The following is a 23,974-nucleotide window of genomic DNA, read 5'->3' as shown; positions in this document are numbered from 1 at the left end:
ATATATAAAATGTGTAAAATTTACTGTTGTCTTTTTTAAGTAGCCAATTGCTATTTCTGCTTTACATTTAAAGCTCAATAACTTTACCAACAAATCTGAATCCTAAAATTGATCTCATTTAAAAAGACAATGAAAATCTATAATTTACCATTAAAACTAAAAAACTAATGAAGATTAAAAGTATCAGAAATTAATTCACACTAAGTAGAGTTTAGAAAGTAGTTTGGGGATTTTTTAAAGGATGCAAAAATTTAACTGGAAACTTTTAGAGGAGAATAATCACAGTATGGTAAATGGAATTGCTTTTTATCAGAAACTTATCCTTGATACATAGAGAGACTTACTTGATTAGATTACCTTGAAAAGTATATGAAAAGTTGCAATTTTCTGAACAATTTTATTTTCATTCAGTTAAGATTTTTTTTTTTCCTGAAGATCATTCAGTTGACTCAAGACTGGGAGAAGTGGTAAACTTGAAAATGTATGTCTAATAAAGTATATTAATCCATTAAAATTATTAAATATTGAAAAGCAAAAGTTTTCTTTATAATTATTCTTTTTTCAATTTTCTCACAACTTATTTATTGAGAGCAGTGATTAATTGACAAGAACTTTCTGTGTCATTTGATCAAATTTTCAACTACAAATTTTCCATGTGGGAATTAAGATATATTAAGAAAAAAAATTCTGCAAGGGAAAATATATCCAATGTTATTGTATAATATTCTATACAGACACTGTCCTCTATTTTAACCCAGCAATCTAGCTATTTAATCAACCTATGAAAATTCATGTCATTCACAAATAATGTAACTTTGAGAACAGATTATAATTAGTTATAATTCCTTGTCTACAAGGCTCCAAGAAGTAACTTGCCACATTTTCCCTCACTCCTCCCCCCAAAAAAAACAAAACCCTGTGAAATCTAATATGTCTCACCTCTGATAAAAAGTATCAGGAAGAACACCCTGGCCCCTTAGATAGGATATTTTATGATAAAATGTGAAATGAAGGAAATATGAAGAGGAATAGCCTTGCTTATATCTGAGAGAAAATTAAGTGGCCATAATAGATTCTTTATACATTTTGTACATCTCCTTTTAGTTGATGCAGATGGATTTTTTCTCTGCTGTGCTCATAGCAGTTCCTTAATAGCACATCCCTAATACACCAAAGCAGAAATGCATCTTTGTTCTGACTTTCCTCATGTTATCTGTGAAAAAATAAACCATACAAAGAGTTCTTGGGTATGTTTTAGGGTGAATAGATTATGGAGGCGGGAGAATTACCATGTATGTGCAAATGAGACTGTGTGTGAAAGCAAGATAAGCTTTAGGAAAGGAAATGGGTGACTCAAAGGCACATAGGTGCTTATTGGAACCTTTAAAAACCTTTTTACAGTGCAGGTAAAAGGGACCGAGATTTAAAACTGTTCAGCCTAGTGAAAAAATAAATAAAAATGAAAGATAAATGCACTACATGAATACACACAGAAAAAAATATTATAGTAAAATGTTAGACACACAGAAACAAATATTATAGTAAAATGAGTCTAAGAAGCTTCTGGCTGAAGGAGTCTTCATGAAGAATAGGGTCAGCTATAATCTCATTAATTTTCAAAGTGTCATAACTCCTTTTTAAAGAGAAGTGCAGACCTGGGTATATTTTATTAAAATAATGCTCTGAAATTATAAAACAAACAAACAAACAAAACAAAAAAACATTTTTGTCCAATCAAGGAGCAAAGGCAAACTTTATCGTTTCATTGTTGTATTAAGATGTTAGATTATCTTCTTCCACCCCGCCAGCAGTACTCTCTTGGTGCCCCAATAGATCTTGTTCAAGCAACAACTTGCCACTTATTATGAACACAGGTTTCCCGTAAGGTCTTAAAGGAAAGAATTTTGGTTTATTTGTGTAAATCAAACATATCACTATACTGGTTCCCAGGAAGTATTTATTAAATGGGTATAAACATTGACAGTGAGATGATTTTAATTAGAATATCACCAATTTTAAAAGTTATATACATATGTAATTATAGGAAAACCACCTAAACCTTAAATCATAAAAGCAGATATTTAAATATTAAAATCAAAGTTAAAATAAATAACTTTGACTTAAATAATATTTATTAGAGCATTTTTAACATTTTGAGAAGGATTTCACACTTTGAGCTTCTATTTTAAATTTTTTTCTGGCTTTTATATATGGAAGGTTTCTTCATTTTATGGTGATCACTTGTTTACATGGTGATTTTTAAAAATCTCTTTCACCTTAGACAGCCGAAAATCCACATATTCACTGGTTCGTCACTGTTCCTCTCCATGGTGCTGAAGAGTCACTTGTGGGAGTAAGGGAATGCTACCATAGCATTAAGATTGAGTTTGCTTTTATCATCATTAAAAATAATCATCATAATAAAGTAAACAATAATATATTTTAATGAACACCTAACGTGTCAGGTACTTTCATCTGAGAATAGATATTTTTAGTCCCATTACACAGATGAGAAAACTGGGACTCAGACAATTCAAAATTTGTCAACATTATATAGCAGGTGATAGAAGCAGGTTTCCACTCTACCATCTCTGACTCCACGTCCTGTGGTTTTCATCCAACCAAGACAGTAGTGATAGGGTTGAAAAAAAAAAACAAAACTCTCAGAGGGCTCAGAGGGCTGTTGTGACCTCAGTAGGCTACTCTCTTTAAAGGTCACATGATCATTGTAGCTATTTTTAGAAATGGTCTTTTTCTCTAATGAGATTACTTGAACTGAATCTATTCTACGAATCAAGGTTCCTTCACAAGGTACAGAAATACATACACCCATTTACTATGATTAAAGGCGTAAAAACTAGAAAGTTTGTATATATATAAAAATTATGTTTGCTTTGAACTTGGATAATTTAGAAGGAATACCACAAACTTCTCCCCCTTCACCATCTAGTACACACACATTTGGGATGAAGGAAGGCTGATGAGCATGTTATGGTAGATAAAAGGTGTATGCATTAAATATCTGAAACTCAGTTTATTCAAAGAAAAGAATAAGCATGACATGATATGTAGACTCAACCACTTCATTCTTGATTTTGATGGTAATTTTCACAACAGTTTTGAGGTGCAAGATAAAAACTATAGCTTTTGATTTAAATTCCAGATTGATATGAATGGTTATTTGGTTTTAACAATTCCTACAGTGGGGTTTTTTTTTTTTTTATGTTTAGATTGACTTATTTTGTCAAATTTTAAGAGTTTTTTGTTTTGTTTTTTTTTCCAGTCAAGATGGCATTCTCATCCCCTGCAGCTGTTAACATTTAAAGCATGCAGCCTTTTGTTGCACTATGGTGTAAATTCCAAGTGACTGACGATGATTAAACAGAAAATAAAACCTGAATGGCACTATCTCAAAATCTACTTAAAGCCATGACAGGTATCTGTCTGTAGCAATATATCAGTTTTGAACACATGAAGAATAAGAAATCGTGGCTTTTTTAACAGCCAGGTTTCTTTTTATTTGAAATCAAAGGGGAAAAAAAATACCAATTTGTCCTGGATCACTAAAACAGTGACATGGATTTCTAAACAGAGTAGACAATAAAAATATACAATTCATTACACCTGAATTTGAAGTCTGATACTTTGTACCATGTTCATTTTAAACCAGTTGCAGTTTTCTCATTTGTATACAGATACTAAAGTAACATAAAAAAAGAACTTATAACTGTAGTTAAAAAGCAAGCACTCAAGAAAGATAAGACACAAAGAATTAATTGGAATTATACCTCTTCTTTCTGCACTGACTGCAGAAGCTTGGTGATCTGAATTGTGCTTCAGCAGTGAGCTCAGGAGTCCCTCCAACCCCCCAAGGCTCTTTAACATTCGTTATTACTTAGCTATTTTATTTGGCAGGCATCCCTTCTATCTCATCTTCTAATGCACTGGCAAGGTTCCTATTGCCAATAGCTTAGAGTCTACTACTGCTAGGGTGAGCGGCATAGCCGAACTTTCTAGCCTCTGCATTCTTATAAATAATGCATCTGGTTTCCTGTAACTACATGAACCCTTAGACTTTGGTGAGCAAGTCTTTGTTAGTCAGGGTAAAAGAGCTGGGAGATGAACGGTTGGGAAAATAGTCGTAGGCAGTTATTATCACTGATTAGAAACTGACTCCATCGTATATGCCTTAATCACTAGGTTAATGCTAATGGAATGCTTATGATATTTAAAGTAGACATAAACAAGATATATAAAAAGAATATCTCAGCTGACTAAACTGTGTGCTTAATTCAACATGGAAAGTGCTTGTAATGTTGATCTAGGACCTTTCAAAACTTTATTGCCCATAATTAGATCTAATTTACTCTTCATTTTTAAAATGTCTTTTAGAACACACAGAATTCATTGACTTTTTGGGTGTGTGTGCACTTGTCCTTAGAACAATAATGAGATATTGGTTAAAGATAATACCTAATGCCCCAGGTAGCTTGACGGCATTACACATTATTGGATTTGAAATGAAGAAGAAAATAAATACTATGTTGGTAAGTTAATAGCAAAGTAAGTAATATATATAATACTTTTATACAAACATGTTTATAAACTTTTGTAATTAAAAAAGTTAATGTTTTATTTTTGAGAATCAAAAATAGTAGCATTTAAAGAGAAACCAATTTTTAAAAGTGCAAATTGTTTAGCAATGTCCTTTGCTAAACAATGGACCTCCAGACAATGTTAGTATAAAAAGAAAATACCATCCTAGTATATATCCTTTTCTTCATTGAACATGCCATCATTGGACATTCACGGAATGACAGTATTTGCCATTAAAATTATGTTGTAAGGATAAAAATTTCAAATGATCTGGATGTTGAATGAGAAGTAAGTTACTCTAGAGCCTTGTATACTTTCATCAGAATTAATTGAAAAAAGGAAAGATCATGTTTCTAACTAGATAAACTGTGTTTATTTTGATCTTCTCATTGTTGATTAATTACCATCAGTTCAAATATGAACAGCTCATATATTTAGGAAGATGATAGCTTGTAACTTTAATTGTAAAACTTATTTGGTCATCTTTAGCTTTTGCCATGTCAGTCATTTTGCAGAGCCTCATTAGTTACCAGAACTAATGTAACTCAAAGTGATTAATATTTATTTTTTTAAATCATGTTTAATTTCCTCATTGATTAAACTAGTTTCTACAAGCAACCAATTTTTAAATTAAATCATCAGATTTATATCTGTATGAAATATTTTTTCTCTTTGATTTTGACTACAATAGTTTTTTTCTATATGAAAAGTCAAAATTTCTATAAAATTAAAACATTTTCTTAATTCAGGAAATTTGGCTAACTAAACTTTAAAACTGTGCAATAGCATCACCAGTAAATAAGTCTTCAAATCACCATAAAGATAATAAAATGTATTAATATTTTATTTGACTTATTCATTTTAATCCACACACCAAAACAATCAGACGACAACTTAAAAATTAATAAATAAACCCACCATCTAATTACTACTCTAGCATAATCTGTTTTAGTTGGTGGGTTTTTTAAAAAAAATTATTTATTATTACTGAGAATATAAATAGATGATATATGTTTTTCTGCCTCTAACTGCCAAATACTTCCAAAGTCCTCTTGCGTAGACATAGTCCCGTCTGAATTTGAATCTCTGCATTCTTCTTTTATCACTAGTCAAAACAAAACACTATCAGAAGAAAACATTTTCATAACTGAATCCTGAGTGAAGGGAAGTCTCAAATACTTAGACATGTATGTACAATAAACAGTGTTTCCTGACAGGCTCATTTGAAGAAAAAAAGAAATCACTCCACAATGTCTGCCACACAAATAGAATTCATTATAAGACTATGGAATCTCATTTTCGAAGTATTTGCATTTGTGCCAGACTGGCATTAGGAAAACTAAGTCCTCCATTAGAATGTGTCACCATGGAAGGAAGAACCATTGCAGTCTCTTTCTTTTTGTCTACCTCATGTAGGGCCTGGCATTTATTAGGCACTTGGTGAATAATTACTGAATGAATGAATGAATGAATGAATGAAGTTACCAAAGTCAACAGGGAAAAGATCAACCTAGAATGTATCTGAAAAACCTGAGAAAAGGCACACACTTTAAAAACTATGAGAAATCTGTGGCAGAAGAGGCATTAACTAAAGGCCAAACCTTCCCTTTTAACTTTACCATGAATAATTTTTAACGTGTTGTAACTGCACGATGTTTTCAAATATTAATTTCTTTAAAAAAATGGAGAGAGAAAAGTCGAATTTTCCTGCTAAACTCGGTTTATGACATGTCATTTTCCATCATCTCGTTCATATTAGAAGAAATATGCAACAGAAGGGCATCATACTATTTAGTAAATTAAAGTTTTTTGATTCATGTACTTACTGCCAACATCATTTAAATGGGTTGATTTTATCACGCCAGAGTTAAGCCGCACAGCAGAATTGAGTGGACCACCTAAAGTTACAGATTAAATTCTAGTGTTGGAAAAAGGTGTGCTGATCTGAGAAGTAAGTTTGAAGTGGAAATTGTAATGTGTGTGTAAACGTATACATTATCGTTACCATAACTGTTCTTTTCCTCTTCTCTTTCTCCTTTCTCCCCCAAATTCAGTCTTATTTTGGTCCGACTACTACAGAGCTCAACAGAAAAATTATTTCTTATCTTACCAATGATTTTTTTTCTTTGTAAAGTCTTCCATTGGTACTCTTTCAAAATATAATTCTCAAGAGGAGAAATAAGGATCCTGATAGTGAAGATTATAAATTAGGAAGGACCAATGTATACATTCTAGTTGCCACAGTATCTGACCTGCTCCATTTTTCACAGTCACCTTCTCTTCTATTTTCCAAGGTGCCTCAGACCTTACTACTCTCAAAATTTGAATCATGCCTTCACTCTTGGCAGATTACTTCACTTGCTACTTCAGAGAAAAGAGAGACTATAGGATGAAACTTGTTTTACCTTTCTGCTACGAAAACTATAAGCCCCAGCACTATGCCTGGGGCATAAGTCGCCACTCAGTAAACATTTTTTTGGATGCATAGTGGATGGATAGCTAAATTAACATACATCTTGGGTCTTTAGAAATGGTGGCTATTTTTATTATATGAAATACAGTGAGTGGCCTTAAATATGAAATCTTTTGAGAAGCCAGTCATTACCTTTCTGCTACGAAAACTATAAGCCCCAGCACTATGCCTGGGGCATAAGTCGCCACTCAGTAAACATTTTTTTGGATGCATAGTGGATGGATAGCTAAATTAACATACATCTTGGGTCTTTAGAAATGGTGGCTATTTTTATTATATGAAATACAGTGAGTGGCCTTAAATATGAAATCTTTTGAGAAGCCAGTCATCTTTAGGTTTTCTATTTTTTTTTTTTTTTTTTACTTGCCAGACTGTGAGAAGAAGTTAGTTTAAATGCCAAACAGCAAATTTCTTAATTAGTTGCTGTATGTTGGGCTGAATTCAGTAATACCATTTATTTTGAGTTGGACGACTCAAGCATTTAGTCTTGATTTTTTTGACAGCATACATACCACTAAAATAATTATTTTGTACCCATTCAACACACTTTTTTCCCAGTCATAGTTTATTTTAAAACTACCTGTCTCCAGTAGTACAGCTAGCTATGAACTTGAGATGCCTAAAAATGTGTTACCTTCTCACTGTACTTTTTTTTAAATTTCAGAGACCCCTCTCTGCTATTCTTTTGCATCACAAAATGCTTAGGTGCCTTATAAAACTGCTTCAGTAGTAATACTTATTGTGATAGATTCTTTGGTTTTAAGGGTATGAATGGTTAACAATAACTTTTGATATATCCATTCAAAACTTTTCCTTGGGGTCTTTTTGTGAGTGAAGGGAAGAATGAGGGGAATCCTTTTGAATGACTGATATCGTCAGTAGTAGACTATAGTAGTAAACCTTTGGGAGGTCATGATAGAAGAAAAGATTAGGCTGAATTCAGATATTTAACCTGGGGTTATGAAGACAACCTGAGAATGGGCTGTCTGTCCTCTAGTGACAGAGTCATGGCAAAGGCTCAAGGAAAAATTTTTGAGAAATACTTCAAAAGATTTACGTTTCATCTTAGGAGCCTGTCTAAAAGCCTTTTGAACCATTTTAGTTAAGCTTTTCTTTCTTATGGGATGTATGTGGGAGCAGTAAGAAGCATATGGTTGAAACTCTCTGCACTGCAGTGATATGTAAAAGAAGGACTTTTCCTGCTAGGTTAAATTACTCTGTATGCCTCTTGCCGCCAGTGACATGATTTACTTAAATACAGATGCTTTTAGATGAGCTTTGTACTGCATCATAAATATTTAATAGGTTTATAAGATATCTGTATGTATAGCTGGGTGGGAAATAAAGCAGTGGAGAAGCTCAACCTCTACATTAGAGCTTTTGGCCTTATAGTATCCACTGGCCAGTTGACCACTGAAAAAGAGATTTTCAGGATGCAAATGTCACTAACAATAAAAGGATTCTATTTTTTTTCCCCAACAGAATGTTTAACCCATCTAATTTAGTCAGTAAAGTGAACTTTACACTTTCCCTATTCACATTATTCATAGATGTTCCAATTCCCTAATGATTAAAGTATAGCATAAAAAACCCCTTCTCAATAAATAAATGGTATGGGAGGAGGGGTCAGGAAAAGCTCCTAGCTTTTCTGCGGCAACTAATGGTTTTTCATATAGATACTTCACTGTCATTAGGTAATGGTTCAAATTATATGAATCTTTGATATAATTTTGAGATTAATCTTAAAAGTCAGTTTCTTAAAGCAGGAGTGGTAAGCGAAGGTGGGTAGGGAGGGGCGTGCAGATGAGGAAGGGAAGTAACAAGATGAGGGTTACTGAATGTGGGCTTGGTAGATTATTTAGTTTGGCATTGGCTAAGGAGTATTTATAATAAAAAGCCTTACTACAATAGATTAAGATGGATTCTTTGTCACGTATGGTAGCCAGACACTGCCATGCAAAAAAACTTTTAAAAATATTTCCTAGCATTTTATTATGGAATTTTCAAACATACAGAAAAACTGAATGAATTATACAGTAAACAGCTTAAGCCCACTATCTAGATTTTACAGTTGACATTTTGCTATAGCTGCTTTATCAAATATCTACCCATTTATCTATCAGTCAACTCTTTTTATTTTTGATGCAATTTCAAGTTGTACATATGAGTACATTTTACCTCCAAATGTCCCAGTACGTATGATATATGTTTTATTACATTTTTAAAAATAATATATAGGTGCTGAATTAGGCCAACAAATAGAATATAATCTCTGGAATGAGTCATCATATCTGGACCTGGGATTTTCTAGTCATCATATTTCAGAGTATAACTCAAACATCAGCAGCCTTCTTTTTCCTGTTCCTGACAATCACTCCATCTCCTGTGCCAGTCTTCTAATTCTTCAAATTAAAAGAAGTTGTAACTCTGGCTCACCACTTCTCAGATATTGCAAATTCTTGATATTGTATGTGTTTTGAACCATTGCAATAATGTTGGGCTGGTCCCTATTTTGAGGTGACAGTTTATTTTCTGAAGATAAGCTCCCTTCCATCCACTAGAGTCTCTTTATTCTACACCTTCCTTTGTAAGCATAAAACTCGCTGTAATGTTTCAGTTGTTTGACTAATTTCTGATCTCCAACCTGTTCTCAGTGAAAATTATTGGGCTCTAAAGCCCACATTCTCTGTGTCCCCTCAGTGTAATGAAATGGTGTTGAATAACAGTTCAAATATGAATATCGGTCTCTGAATAATTTCCAGAAAGAAGGCCTGAGTATTCAGTAGAGTTGTGACCAAAAGTGATCATAGGAGCATTAAATAGAGTAAACTTTCAAGTAGACACAGTCACAGTAAAAAGTCAAAGTGAGATATTTTTATAGAGATAACACATGGCAGAATTGGCAGAAAATCTTAACTGTCCACTCTACTGTTCCTTTCTATCTCCATTGGCAGAATGTAACTAAAGAGCTTTCCTTTGCAGAAATGAGTTGAAAGAGGGAGGAACAGTAGACCTGAATTCTAGTCTTGACTCTGAAATTAATTTTGGTGTGACTCCAGGCAGATTATTTTTATCTCCTGGCATCTTTATTCTTTTTATATAAAATAAAATTCACGGGTAAGGCTGTTCTAGCTCCAAAATTCAGTCAATGAAAATTTTAAATCTAATTATTTTTGAGATTACAGTTTATCTTTGAGTTTAACCTAAATCCTTTGCAAATAATTTCTGAAATAGAAAAGAAAGAAAAGTAACAAGTCATTCTTAAACAAACCTGATAAGATGTTTTTAACTGGAGGTCAAATCATAAGTTTTTTATCTTATGATTTTCAAGTCCATATTTTTAAAGCACTAAAAAGTATAACAATGCAGAAAAAGTTTCCACCTGGACTGAGAAGTAGCAGAAAAACATGAAGCTGGCATTTGATTTTAAATAGGATACTTCCACTTCTATGAGCATCATAAGGCTATGACTTTACAACAGTATTGCTGGTTAGGTGGCTCCCTTGGAATGCCAAATCAGTGCCGGAAACTGCATATGTATTTACTCCTCCAGTTTTTGGTGTAATTTTATATATTCATTTTGATCAGCAACAAGGAGAGAGAACTGTGTAGACTCTAAAGAAAATGTATATTGTAAGACGTTTCCTCTGGCTGAAGTCTTCTCAGATTTACACATTTGGATTGTATTTAAAAGTAGAACACTTCGGATAATTCCAAGCTTCTTTTATTCTGGGTAAGTTGTGAGGTTTTATTTCATACGTGGCTTTGTATGATGTTTCAGTCTCTTGAGTAGGTGATACTCTTTTATAAGTAATTCATAACTGCCTTCACATGTGGACCTACTTTCTCATGCTCAACAGTTTCTATCTGAACAGAAGATTTAAAAATCAAACGAATTTCTAGTGCATTTGTAAAAGTGATATGCTATGCTATACATTGCATTTCTGAATTGTTTTCAGGACCAGTTTATAGAGTCAGCTGACAAGCAACTAACTGAACTATAAACAAATAGCTAGTGCCCAAGTATAAATCAAGTTAAATTACTTTCATTCTTGAAACTTTATGGAATTTGTATTAAACTAGCATTGATTATCATATGCATTTTTTCTTTATGTTTAATTTCTCTTAATGCACCAAAGTACAACCTTTATTATTTCCTTTAAATGAGATTAATACATGTGCATGTACATAAAAGTGCAGATTATTTCCTTTTTTTGTTACATTTGCCATAAGACTTGAGGATAAAACAAATAGAAATTCTCTTTTAGCTATACTGCCCTGTGCTTTGTACTTAACCTAGAGTAGTGAATATTAATGAAACAAAGCAAAGATATTTGTTCAAGGTACCTAATCCAATGTCTATTGCTCTAGTAAACGCTATGAATGACCATCCATTTAAATAACATCAGAATAGTCATTGTAAAGAAAATTCTCCTTTTGTTTTTCTTCTTTTTATTATATATACACATGCAGAGTGATTTAATGTTACTTGTATTTATTCACACAAATAAAACTCTATCTGGAGTACCCATGTCTTTAAGCTGTTTTTCCATAGTTTGCTCATTCTCCTTTACTAGAGTTTCCATATTGATGCATTCATTCAACAGTACTTCCTGAGTGCCTTCTGTGTGCCAGGGATGTTCTAGGTAGTAGAGATAACAATGGAAACAGGCACAAGTGCTTGCTTGATGGAACCTACATTCTCGTGGTGAGTTTATCACGCATTTCCTGAGAAATCACACTGTAGAAAATACAGATAATTCAAAATAACTGCCACTTTATCCATCTTTTTTTCATATTTCTAGTCTATTCTAAATTGGGGAATGGATGGAGATAAACAATGAGAAATAATATTTTAAGCATATAAAATGAGATAGTTATAAACTTCTCATTTTCTCATAAAACTTTTGAATTGAAACTCAATGACATATCAATTTATTACATATTTATTACATCTTTATTTGTGCTTTTAAGTTTTTTGGGATGTAGTATTGCATCTTCAGAGTTCATAGTTAATTAATAATTGTCAGAGATTTAATGCCACGTGACCCACTGATTTTTTGTAGAAAAAAGGGCAGCCTACATAGTAAAAAGTCTCATTATTTTACAGCAGTCCACCTAGCAAAACTAGTCAGGTTTTCCTTTTTAAATTAAATGTTGGACAAGCTGAAACCATGATGAGCGTCCAGTGTAAATTTTTTTATTGAGTTGGAATTTGCATAACATACAATTAACCATTTTAATGTGAACAATTTATGGGCATTTATCACAATGTTGTGCAACCACCATCTCCATTTGGTTCTAAAACATGTCCAGTGTAATTTTTAAAAAATGTGACTTGTAAAATTAAAAATAAAATAAACTGTGGCTGTACCTAACCAATGATTTTACTTATGGGGAGTGAGAAATCAATAGGTAATCTCAAAGTAAAGTAAACTCATGTAACTATCACATTTAATAAAATTATCTTTCTGTATAAAATTCTCACAGCCCCATCTTTGAGATCATTTACCGTATCTTGAGCTACAAAGGATCTAAAATCATGAAGAACAAAATGTGCCAGAGTGAAATTGATCATCTTGGTACAAAATGAGAACACAGACCCACAGTCAATATCAAACATTTGATACAGCATCTCACAAAACAACTCTCAAAATTAAGTCAAATTGTCTTCTCTGAGAAAACTTTGACTGGGTAAGAATAATAAAGTGTAATCAAAGTCTTAACTCACCTTCAAAATGACAGAAATAATACCTGCCCAGGAAGGTGAAATGAGTTTCCTCTCACTCCTGTAGCATCATGAACAGTGCAGAACATCAAAAAGTACATGGGTTTAGTTTGCCCTCAGAGAACTTTTCTGTTTAGCTGTGAGAAGAATTACAGGGAAAAAAGTTAAATTTTGGTTTATTCCCAATTTTTCATTCACTGAAATAATCTGTGGTGGTTTATAATTAAGCATGGTTGGGGTAACAGTTTCACTAAAACAAGATAAATTCATAAACTATGTATTTGGGAACAATCAGAAAAATTTGATAAGGATGTATATGAACTGGACATTAAAAGATCTGAAAAAATGGATGGGAGTGTAGAGGGTGCTTTGAATAGATAGATAATGTGAAAAAAGTTTGCCAATTTATTAGATGCCATAATCTGTGTAATTCAATCTTAGAAATAAAACCAAACAGACTATGTATTGAATTGATAACACAGCTCTAGGTTTGGGACAACAGGTCATGGATAGACCTGATCTTCAAAGAATTGCATTCTTCAGTCCTACTACGTGACGTAATTAAATAATAACACTAACTTTGAAGATATGCCCCAATAAGGGAACAGTTAAGAAATGCTGGGTCTGTGACTTGGAGCAAAAAGCACTCCATGGAGGAGTTGAGACTTAAGCTGGAGGTTGATTTTCATGTGGGTGGGAAGAGGCGAACATATCCATTTGAGACCTTTGTTCTCTCTCACAGGAAGCAGCAAGTTTTTAAGGTTACCTTTAGGCCTTTCTTATGAAAATCATGACTTCATCATTCATTAGCAAATAAATAAATGATACGTTATACATCTTCAAGTTAGTCATCTATAAATTAGTCATCTCCAAAGATTGTAATCCAAAAGTGAAATGACTGTTGTCATCATGTTATCAGATACCATGAAGTAAATTCTGCTTTTTCAGTCATAAAATTTATGTGCAGAGTAAATTTTTCAGAGGTTAAAAATAAACTTTTTCAGAAGTGTTTTCAGAGTGAAATAGCCAAAATGCAGAAAAAAATGTAAAAGAGAAAATAAGTTTGGGTAATATGGTCAAAAGCAAAATGGCATTTACCATTCTCTTCATCTCCTGGAACTATGCTAAATACTTATAATAATAAAATAAATAAAATTAATGCAGAACAAATTAGCCTAGCTTGAATTGAGATAACAAAGGAATTTGAGTATTTTTTTATTTGATGATAAAACAGGAGTTTTTTCTTCATTGAAGCTGGCTTGGAAGGATGCTGGAATGTTATAAAAGTGGATTGGAAATAAGAGTGTATTTTGACTTTGTTATGCCTAATCCCTTTATATATTATACCGTGTCTCTCTTGACCCAAGTTGATTTACTAACATTTACTTCCTTACCTTCTGTGGTGGAATAATTATGGTCGAAAATTCTTTGTCACTCTCCATCGGGATTTATTTGCCCCATCTTTGAATCTCAGGCAGCACTGTGACTGCTTAATCAATAGGCTGCAGTAGGAACACTTCCTCCCTTAGGGATGCTTCCTCTCAGAACCCAGCTGCCACGCTGTGATATGCTCAAGCCATGTAGAGAGGCCACATGTTGGCGTACCACCTGACAGTCCCAGCTGAGCTCCTAGCTGCCAGTCATGTATGTGAGCCATCTTGAATGTTTCAGCCCAATAGCATGTTCAGCTGTTGCAGCCCCAGCTGACATTGAATGGAGCAGAAGAACCATTCAGCTGAACCCAGTAAACCTGCAGACTAGTGTGATATAATACAACAGTTATTGTTTTGAACTATTTCAGGGCAGTTTGTTGAACAGCAAACATAATTGAGATAATTTTCCAAAAAAAAATCCTGGAACTGAGACTGCAGAATTATTCATTCAATTTAAACTATAAATAGATAATTTTTAAATAGCTTATGCTTAATCCTGTAACTTCTGAAAATCACTATGGCAAAAATTTAGAAGGCTTTTATTTCGGAAACTAGTCACCTTCAAGTTTGTTTACCAACTACATTTAGGTAATAATGACTATTTCAGTGTTACATTTTCTGGTTCACTTATTCTCCCAATGAAGCGATAGGTAAGCAATACATAATCAGATGCATTCTTTGATTAAAACAGAGAAGCAGTATTTTTCAGCAGCAATAACATAAGTCAAACCTTTGCACAGATATTCGCCCTACAGTTCAATAGTTAAATAAAGAAACAGACTCGGGCAGCATGTTACCTAAGCTGCCAGAGTCTGTTTCTTTATTTTCAAGATAGTACGTACAGGATTTGTGAAGATCAGAAATTATGTTAAGAACCTAACAGAGTTCCTGGCACAAAAGTCAGTCTCAGTAAATGTAGCTCTTTTTTAAAAGGAGGTGATAATGTGGTTTTCAAAAGGTAGTAAAGCTTTGTCTCTTGTTCATTTTTCAAGGGGATATGGAAATATGGGTGTTCCTGGGCTTTGATGGGATGGAGCCTAAAGGGTTAAAGTGATGTATCCTGGCAGTTCTTCCTATGAACGGGCATGTTTTATCCAAAGGAAATTCTGATCCCTAATCCCATATATACTACCCTTCCTCACTTCATTATTGCAATAGAGAATTTGATAAAGAATCGAGGGCAGCTTTTGGCTCCTAGTCTCAAGGATCAAACTAGTGGAAAATTCCTTTTATTCTTTACCTCCAGTCCTGTTCCTTTTCCTAAATTACATTCACCTTCAAATTGGTGGGAAACAACTTTGTAGGATGCTTGTTCTCTGCAAGCTGACCTCTGCTCCAATGGGCCATGAGGTTCTGCTTCATCTCCAGAGCAGACACATACACAGGCCACAGTCTGATTCATGTAGTCCAGGAGACAGAACAGCTGTGGCAGCCCACGAGTCTGTCTCTATTTTGTCTGAGCATTTGTACAATATATTGTTTTCCTTTGTAAGCGATGGGCATCTTTAATATGACAACTAGAGCAGTGTCTAGTAATTTATTTCTTATTGAATATGTTCACTCTTAATGATTAAGGTGAGATGAGTGGTTGTTATTGGTGCAAGTTAAGGACCACTTTTCTTAACTTTGGGTTACTGTTCTTGGTATCTCTCTTCCCTGCCTGACTTGGGTTACCCGAACCCCATTTGGTCTTTGAAATTTAGATGTCCTTGGCTGTGGATGAAATGCCAGTGTATTTTTTAAAGATTTTTATTAAAACATAACTAACACACAATATTGTATTAGTTTCGGGTGCACACCATAGTTATTCAACATTTGTATACCTAAGGAAGTGATCACCGTGATGAGTCTAGCAACCATCTGACACCAAACAACGCTATCACAATATCCCTGTACTGTACACTACATCCACATGATTTATTTGTTTTATACCTGGAAATTTGAACTTCAAATTCCCTTTCGCTTTCCCCTCCCCCCCCTTTTCTTGATTTTTCAATTACAGTTGACATTCAGTTTTATTTTATATAAATTTCAGGTTTACAGCATCCAAACAACGCTATCACAATATCCCTGTACTGTACAGTACATCCGCATGATTTATTTGTTTTATACCTGGAAATTTGAACCTCAAATTCCCTTTCGCTTTCCCCTCCCCTCCTTTTTTTGATTTTTCAATTACAGTTGACATTCAATTTTATTTTATATAAATTTCAGGTTTACAGCATAGTAGTTAGACATTTATGTAATTTATAGAGTAGTCTAGTAAAAATGCCAGTGTATCGTACTGAAGTGTAATATTGGTTTGGGGCAGAATTGAGAAGTTAACTGCCACATATTTAAAGCAGGTGATCTCTAAAAGAATTATAAATTACCCTAATTTAGCATAAATTCACTTGCTTATATTGTTTTTGAATATTTTTACATGAATATTGATAATTAAAATCTTAATACCTTCCAGCTTGAATACTGTACATGCTTTAATATAGATTTTCCATGATATGAAATTTCATGTCCATTACTAGAATTTTTAGTAAAACTCTCAATTCTTTAAAATCAAATCATTAAAGCTATAAAATATGCATAGGAATTATTGTTAAATACCTGTTTCAGGTATATAAGTACAGGTTATGTAGAAGTGAATTTAAGAATAACTAATTTTTCCCATAAGCTTGTCATTGTCATAATTACAGTTAAACAAATTGGTTCAGGCTTTTGTTGCGTTATTAATACTGCAAACACATTTTAAGATATTAATACTCTTTAAATTATTTATAATTATGGACTTCCATTTAAAAAATTATAATATTCTTATTTCATGCCCACTTAAAGCTTAAGAATCATTCAAAGCAGTGGAGATTGCGCTATACAAAAATAATGTACTTACAGCAGATTTTCTCAGCACTTGAGCCCTAAATTTTATTCTTCTGAGACTCATGATGGTTATATAATATAGATTTAGAGAGAGTTTTTAAAACTCCTGTTGACATAGATAAACAAAATGGTTCCTTGGAAACCATTCAGGTGTCCAGTCACAGTAAAACATGGATTAAAGGTTCAGATGCATAAAGTGTACACTGACATGCAGCGAATGAGGGAAGTTCAGGGGAATCTACCTCTATTAAGGACAGTGCATGTCTTTTGGTCTTTTAATGCCTGCTGTTTTAAAAGGGGGAAAAAAATCAGCATTAAAACTATCTATAAGGTAAAGCCACTGAAGCCTAACCCAAAAGGCATGCTGTTACAGAAAACTCTTCTTAATACTTGCTGTGTGGTTATAGCTGAGGACGTGTGGTATATATTACAGTGCCCAGGGAATTCAAACCTCCGCAGTGTGGAGTCACAATGAAGGCTAATTTCAAAATGAAGTGGTAGCCTTTGCTCCCTTCATAGCTCTGTTACTTACCAGTGTTTCTTATTAGCTTGACATTATTAGTCTAGGGCTGCTGTGAGTGCTACAGGGATATGGAAATTTAAAGGGGACCAGAGTAAGGATATAAGAACCTCTCTCTCCCCTCTCCAGCTCCCTGCTCCTTCAGCATATACTCAGCACTTCATATTGGGAATTATAAAGTCTTACACGACCATTGCATGAGAAGGGCTGAAGGCAGAGCTGTCCATGGTTAGAAAAAAAATGTTCTAACTGTTGGTTGAAAATCAGGTAGTAACAGTCCTCTTGGTGAGCAGAACTTATTAGAGGGCTGGGGAAGGAATGCTATCTCTCAGCAGCAGGCAGGGAGAAATTGCTGTTGAAAAGCTTACCTCTCTAGGGAGGAATCAGATATCAGACTTTGCCAAGCCTCAGGTCCAACCCATAAGGTCCCACCTACATCCCCCGCCCCATCCCAGCTTTGTTAGATTGCTAGCATCGATCGCTGGCTTTTTCTGACCCAACAGTGGGTGAAGGAAAGAGAGCCAGCAAGACTGAAAGCAAGCAAGGTTGGGGTGGAAGACTGGGGCTGCTTTTGCGGAGAGAAAAAGAGAAAAGGCAGAAAAGGGGTGGGGGCCATGGGGACTAAGCTTAACTGGTGCCTGCCTGCTTCTCTTTGATTTGATGGCCTTTATTCCTTCTAATTGGATAAAATAGGAAGTCACTGGCAGTCCTGCATTGCTGGGTATACTGATTTTACTCAGACCAGCCAGCAGCTCTAGAGTGGGGATAGAGGGTGGGGGTTGGGAGAGGAAGATGGAAAAAGAAAGAGATTGAGAGAGAGAGAGAGAGGGAGAACGTCTTTGAATGAGGAGGGGAAAGAAAGAGAAAGAGACTATGAAGAAGGAGAGACCCACAGAGGAAGAAAGTGAATGAGCGCTCAAGAAGGACAAAGAGGAGTGGTTGGGGGGTGGGGGCGGAGGCAGGGCGGGGAGGGGAGTTACCGCCCCTCCTGGCCGCACTCTTCCCTTCAGATCCCTCTGTGATGATACTGTTTGCAGTGATGCTCGGAGGGCAGGCACCTGCTGCTCTGTAATGATTCAGCCTCTTTCAGCCGTCGCGTTAACACAACAGGATGCTGTTGCTACTGTCACTGCTGCCTCTCCTGCCGCCGCCGCTGCTGCCGCCGCCGCCGCCAGCGCTGGTCCTGCTTTTGCTCTTACTTCTACTGCATGACAGTTGTTTTCTCCATCTAAGCAGACACCAGCTTCAGATGCTCGAGGTGAGAAACATGCCTTTCAGTTTGGGCTACTGGTTTACTTAATCGACCCACTGTCAGCTTGGTTTCTATTTTGGCCCCTGTCCTCTTGACCAGCTGCGATGGTTTGGAGAAGCATTTAAAAGAACTGCAAAAGTGGCCCAGAAACAGCAGTAAAGAATTACGATATACTTTTACTTGGTAGTTGCTAGAGGCTTTTTTTCCCTTCTTTTCTCCTGAACTCCTCTTGCTTTTGATAATGGCCTTGGACTTGGACGACTTATCGATTTCCCCCTGTAAGATGCTGTATCATTTGCTTGGGGGGGGCTCTGCATGGTAATGGACCGTGAGAGAAGCCAGGCCTTCTGGAGGTGAGCCGATGGAGATCTATTCCCCAGACATGTCTGAGGTAGCTGCTGAGAGGTCCTCCAGCCCCTCCACTCAGCTGAGTGCAGACCCATCTCTTGTTGGGCTTCCGGCAGCAGAAGACATGCCAGAGACCCAGACTGAAGATGGGAGGACCACTGGACTGGCAGTTCCCTGCTGTGTCTGCCTAGAAGCCGAGCGCCTGAGAGGTTGTCTCAACTCAGAGAAAATCTGCATTGTCCCCATTCTGGCTTGCCTAGTCAGCCTCTGCCTCTGCATTGCCGGCCTCAAGTGGGTATTTGTGGACAAGATATTTGAGTATGACTCTCCTACTCACCTTGACCCTGGGGGGTTAGGCCAGGACCCTATTATTTCTCTGGATCCAACTGCTGCCTCAGCTGTGTGGGTATCATCTGAGGCATATACTTCACCTGTCTCTAGGGCTCAATCTGAAACTGAGGTTCAAGTTACAGTGCAAGTTGACAATGCTGTTGTGTCCTCTGAACCTTCAGCAGTACCAACCTTGAAGAATCGTATTTTTGCTTTTTCTTTTCTGCCATCCACTGCACCATCTTTCCCTTCACCCACTCGGAACCCTGAGGTGAGAACACCCAAGTCAGCAACTCAGCCACAAACAACAGAAACTAATCTCCAAACTGCTCCTAAACTTTGTAAGTAGAGAGAGAGTGATGATGAATAAAGGACAGGGGTGGGCTTCAGGTCCTAAAAAGTGTTCTCTAGAGCATGTAGCTATTTTATTTCTTGCTTGTATTTTAATTGCGTGGTTTTGTTTAAGCATATCATGTGATGGCTGGGGTGGCATTGAAGAGATGAGTAAAAAGATTTTGTAAAGTGCTGGTTTGAATCGGTGCTCTAACAGAAGCTCCCTCTAGTCAGATTGTTAAATCTGGTGTGGGGGACCAAAAACTTCAGTGTCTTCGAGTCATGTTTGAATTTAAGTTAAATTCAATCTATTTCTGACACTTCTTAAAATTAAAATATCAGACCATCCCTTATTTTTTATTAATGTGACTCCCATATAGCAATGAGTATGATTTATGATTTTGTCTTTCTTTTTCCCAGGTAGACTTCCTATTACCTTTCTTTACCTTCCCTTTACCCTCTGCCTCCCAACAATCCCAAATTGCCTATTATCTTTCTCCAGCGCTTCTTCCTATTCTCCTAACCACTTCTTCCCACGTTTGTATTTTAATTGGTTCTTCCTGGTATTGCATCAAGCCTTTAGATATTTACAGTGCTCACCTCTCACCAGCATCAAATATTACTGTCCTGCCCAGATTGTAGTTTCAGTTACTAAGCACTTCTCAGGAAAAGCTTTATTTTATTCAGGACACCGTACAATTCTGCATGAAAGGATTTTCCCATATTAGTCTTGTCTTCTGTAATCAAATGTTTAAGTAGCTTCCTTGGCGGTCATTAAAAAGTACAAGATCCATTAGTAAGGTACATTGTTTTTTCAGACATGTGTCATTTGCTGGTCAGATTGCAGCAGCCCAGCTTAATAACCTGTGAGTGAAGAGAGCCCATGCTCTTAAAACCATACAGAACAATATGCTGCTGTTTGTACTGGACCATCGCGATGCTCTATAATAGAAAGTTGACAAAGATGAAACCATGACTAGTCAGATTGTTCTAAACGTTAATATAGAAAGGAGGAGTTTTCTATAGCTTTTTAAAAACATGTTTCTAATTTACTTTTGTTTCTCTATCTTCTATCACTATTTACCATTGATGAATATTTCCTTAGTAAAAAAAAAAGTAAACGATCCGAATATTTGGTTCTTAAAAACGTATGTAAAATCTCAGAGTTAAAGGAGAGATCAGGGTAAGGAGTCAGTGATGAAATACCCCTTCTGTTTCTCTCTTGATGGTAATGAAGAATAAAGAATATCTTTTCCAGACATTAGTTTAGTATGAGGTAGATCCGCATGTTGTAGAAACACAGAAAAAAACTTGATTTGTGTCTGTGACTCAAGATTTTTTTTTATACACATCAGTTTCAGTGGAAAAGATTTAAAAAGAGAGAGAGAGCCTTGTTTTTGAGGTGTAATTAGGGAAGAAGCTCCTTTCTGCAGACACTGCTTTGTATCTTTATCAAATCCCTGAAGCATCATTAAAGGTCTGACAGACATCACTGCATTCGCCGCCTCTTCCCACCTGGCAGAGTGACCGAGAAATAATACCCAGATGAAATGACAGGCTATAAAAAGCAAGTACAGATCCTGCAAAGAGAAGCAAAATTCACTATGAGGACAAGGTTACTTCATTGTCTTTAGTGTTTTAAACTTAAGTCTTTAATGAAAATGTGGCTTAATAGTTAGTTGTCCAGAAAAAGAAAGAGGACCCTTTGAAAAACTCTTCAGCTAAATTCTATAATTTTATCATCTGAGGAAAGCAAGCAAACAAAGAAACATCCAGCACATTTGTCTGATCTAGGACCATGTCAAAAAGTATGTTGTGACTTCTTGAGAAATTATTTTTTATGGTTCATTCTTCTAAGTGTTTTAATAGATTATACATTCCATACAGTTTCCTTAAAAAAAAAAAAAAAATCTTTTTTTCGTTCCAAGCCAGGGCATTGATTTTTCTGGCATTTGCATTGAGTAGAAAAGATTTACTGCTGCCTCAGAGCATCACAGTGACCAGTTCTGGCCAGATGCACAGCTGCAGCCTTCTGAAGTGCATTGGAAATAAGCCTGGAAAAGCAGTCTGGGAAGTAGTTTTCTCCTGAAAAGTTAGGGATAGACAGTTGGTTAAGACAGTACAGCCTATAAGGGTTTTCTGTGTGGGAAACTCTGTGGTAATTTTTTGGACTAGTGCCTGAAAATAAGAAAATCACTAGTATCCAAAAAATTGTGTCTTGATTTTCGAAAAGGATTGGTTCATCAAGCTTTGTTTTCAGACACTCATGAGTGGTTGCTTTTGTTTTTTAAAAAGCTTGTAATCATTAACTAATGGGAAGTAAAAAAAAAAAAAGACTTGGAATTAGATTTTGTTATTTTGTAATCTCTTTCACTTTTTAAATTTTCCACTAAGAAAGTATTGCTTAGAGAAAGAATCAGAACTTTTCTTTGATTATGTGTTTTTGATATGAACTAAACATCATAGTGTATATTTTTAAATGACATTATCATACCTGAAAGATACTATTCATTTATTTCAGGACTTTATTCCCTCTTTTCTATCTGTCTCAGCATATTCAGAATATTCATTCACTTTTTAAATTTTCCACTAAGAAAGTATTGCTTAGAGAAAGAATCAGAACTTTTCTTTGATTATGTGTTTTTGATATGAACTAAACATCATAGTGTATATTTTTAAATGACATTATCATACCTGAAAGATACTATTCATTTATTTCAGGACTTTATTCCCTCTTTTCTATCTGTCTCAGCATATTCAGAATATTATGCAGAGCTATAGCCTTCAAGGTCATAGTCTGTTGAGGACTAATTGATTCTTCTGTATCCTGGAGCCTAAGAGAGTGGAAGAGAGACAATTGTAGTAATTGTATCTGCTGTGTTATTTCCCAAACCAATCTACCTACTAGTATTAGGATTTTATTCTATAAATACTAGAATTGCTCCCTGACTCTTAAAATATCTTTTGTCTTTATTATAATAAAAGGCAAAATATACATTTTAAATTGCCTATAGGTATAGTGATTATGCCAGGTTTTCTGAAGTGGATATTTCTATAATAAGGTAATATAATTTCATGTTTTTAACATATTAATCTACATATACATATAGAGCTTAAGAAATCTTATACAGGCCTGGAAAATCTCCCTCTCTCTCTCTCTCTGTATCATCTATATAAAATTCTAAAGTTTTTTCATGTGTGATTAATGGTTTTCCACTACCACACTCATTACATTGCCATGATAATAGAGTTTTTATTTTTCATCAAGTCACATAATACTTGAACCATTAATTTGTAGGGTTTTTTCGTTTTGTTTTGTTTGCCTGGGCTTTTAAAATTTTTTTTTACCGTCTATTTATATAAAAAGAACTGACTCTGGGCAGTTGCAAACTTAGATTACTACTTAAAAAAAAAAAAAAAAAGAGCTGATTAAATAAACTGTAGCCAGGAAACTATGGTGCCATCTTGAAAGAAAATTTCTGGATGGGAGAGCCTACTTGACAACAGACTCTTGGGTATGAGAATGTATTAGTGTTTTTTCATCTTAGGCCAAATTTGTTTTGCTTTGTCTTAAATCTCTGTATTGAATTGCATGGCAAACCATTGTTACCACAGTGACAATATGAATTACTACCATTTGCAAAAGCTCAACATGATTAATTTAATTTACCAAAGGATTTCTTTCCTTCATTTTAAAAGTGGCATTCATTTTAAGACTAATAGATTCTTCTAGATCCTTGCAACTGTACTTGTAGGTATTTCAGAATGGTGATTTCAAATAATTTTTCTCTATTTTAATCATCCTTGTTTAAAGCACACGGCATTAAAAATTAGAAGAAACTGAAAGAGCCTCAATTTGAACAAATAATTTTATAAATTTACTGATGAGGAAATCCAGATTCTGAAAGATTTAGTAAAATTATTTTACTAAAATTTACAGAACTCCGAAGGTCTAGTGAAATCTTAAATAGTAGAAAACAGAGCGGTGTCTTATCTCCCAGAATTTAAATCCATACACTGCTATTTTCTCCCATATTTTTCCCCCTGTTCTAGAGAGTTAGAGCTGGAGACTCACCCTGGTAGTTTGAGT

General features: G+C 34.9%; 1 protein-coding gene across 10 annotated transcripts in view; it reads left to right on the top strand.

Moving 5' to 3' along the window:
• The window catches only part of NRG1 (neuregulin 1), a 198,979-nt gene that overhangs the window by 69,961 nt on the left and 105,044 nt on the right, over positions 1–23,974 (top strand). Inside the window, exon 1 of one of the 10 annotated variants that reach the window (XM_025049890.1) lies at positions 18,861–19,892. The exons of 8 other annotated variants lie outside the window; for them this stretch is intronic. In XM_025049890.1, the coding sequence (XP_024905658.1) occupies positions 19,235–19,892 (658 nt within the window). In that variant the 5' untranslated portion in view covers positions 18,861–19,234. Of the gene's footprint in view, positions 1–18,860; positions 19,893–23,974 lie in introns of those variants that run through there. One more of the 10 variants, XM_006916327.2, reaches the window with a different exon arrangement.

Source organism: Pteropus alecto, unplaced genomic scaffold (assembly GCF_000325575.1).
Source record: "Pteropus alecto unplaced genomic scaffold, ASM32557v1 scaffold24, whole genome shotgun sequence".
Taxonomy (NCBI): Eukaryota; Metazoa; Chordata; class Mammalia; order Chiroptera; family Pteropodidae; genus Pteropus; species Pteropus alecto.
This window is presented reverse-complemented; position numbering and strand designations above follow the sequence as displayed.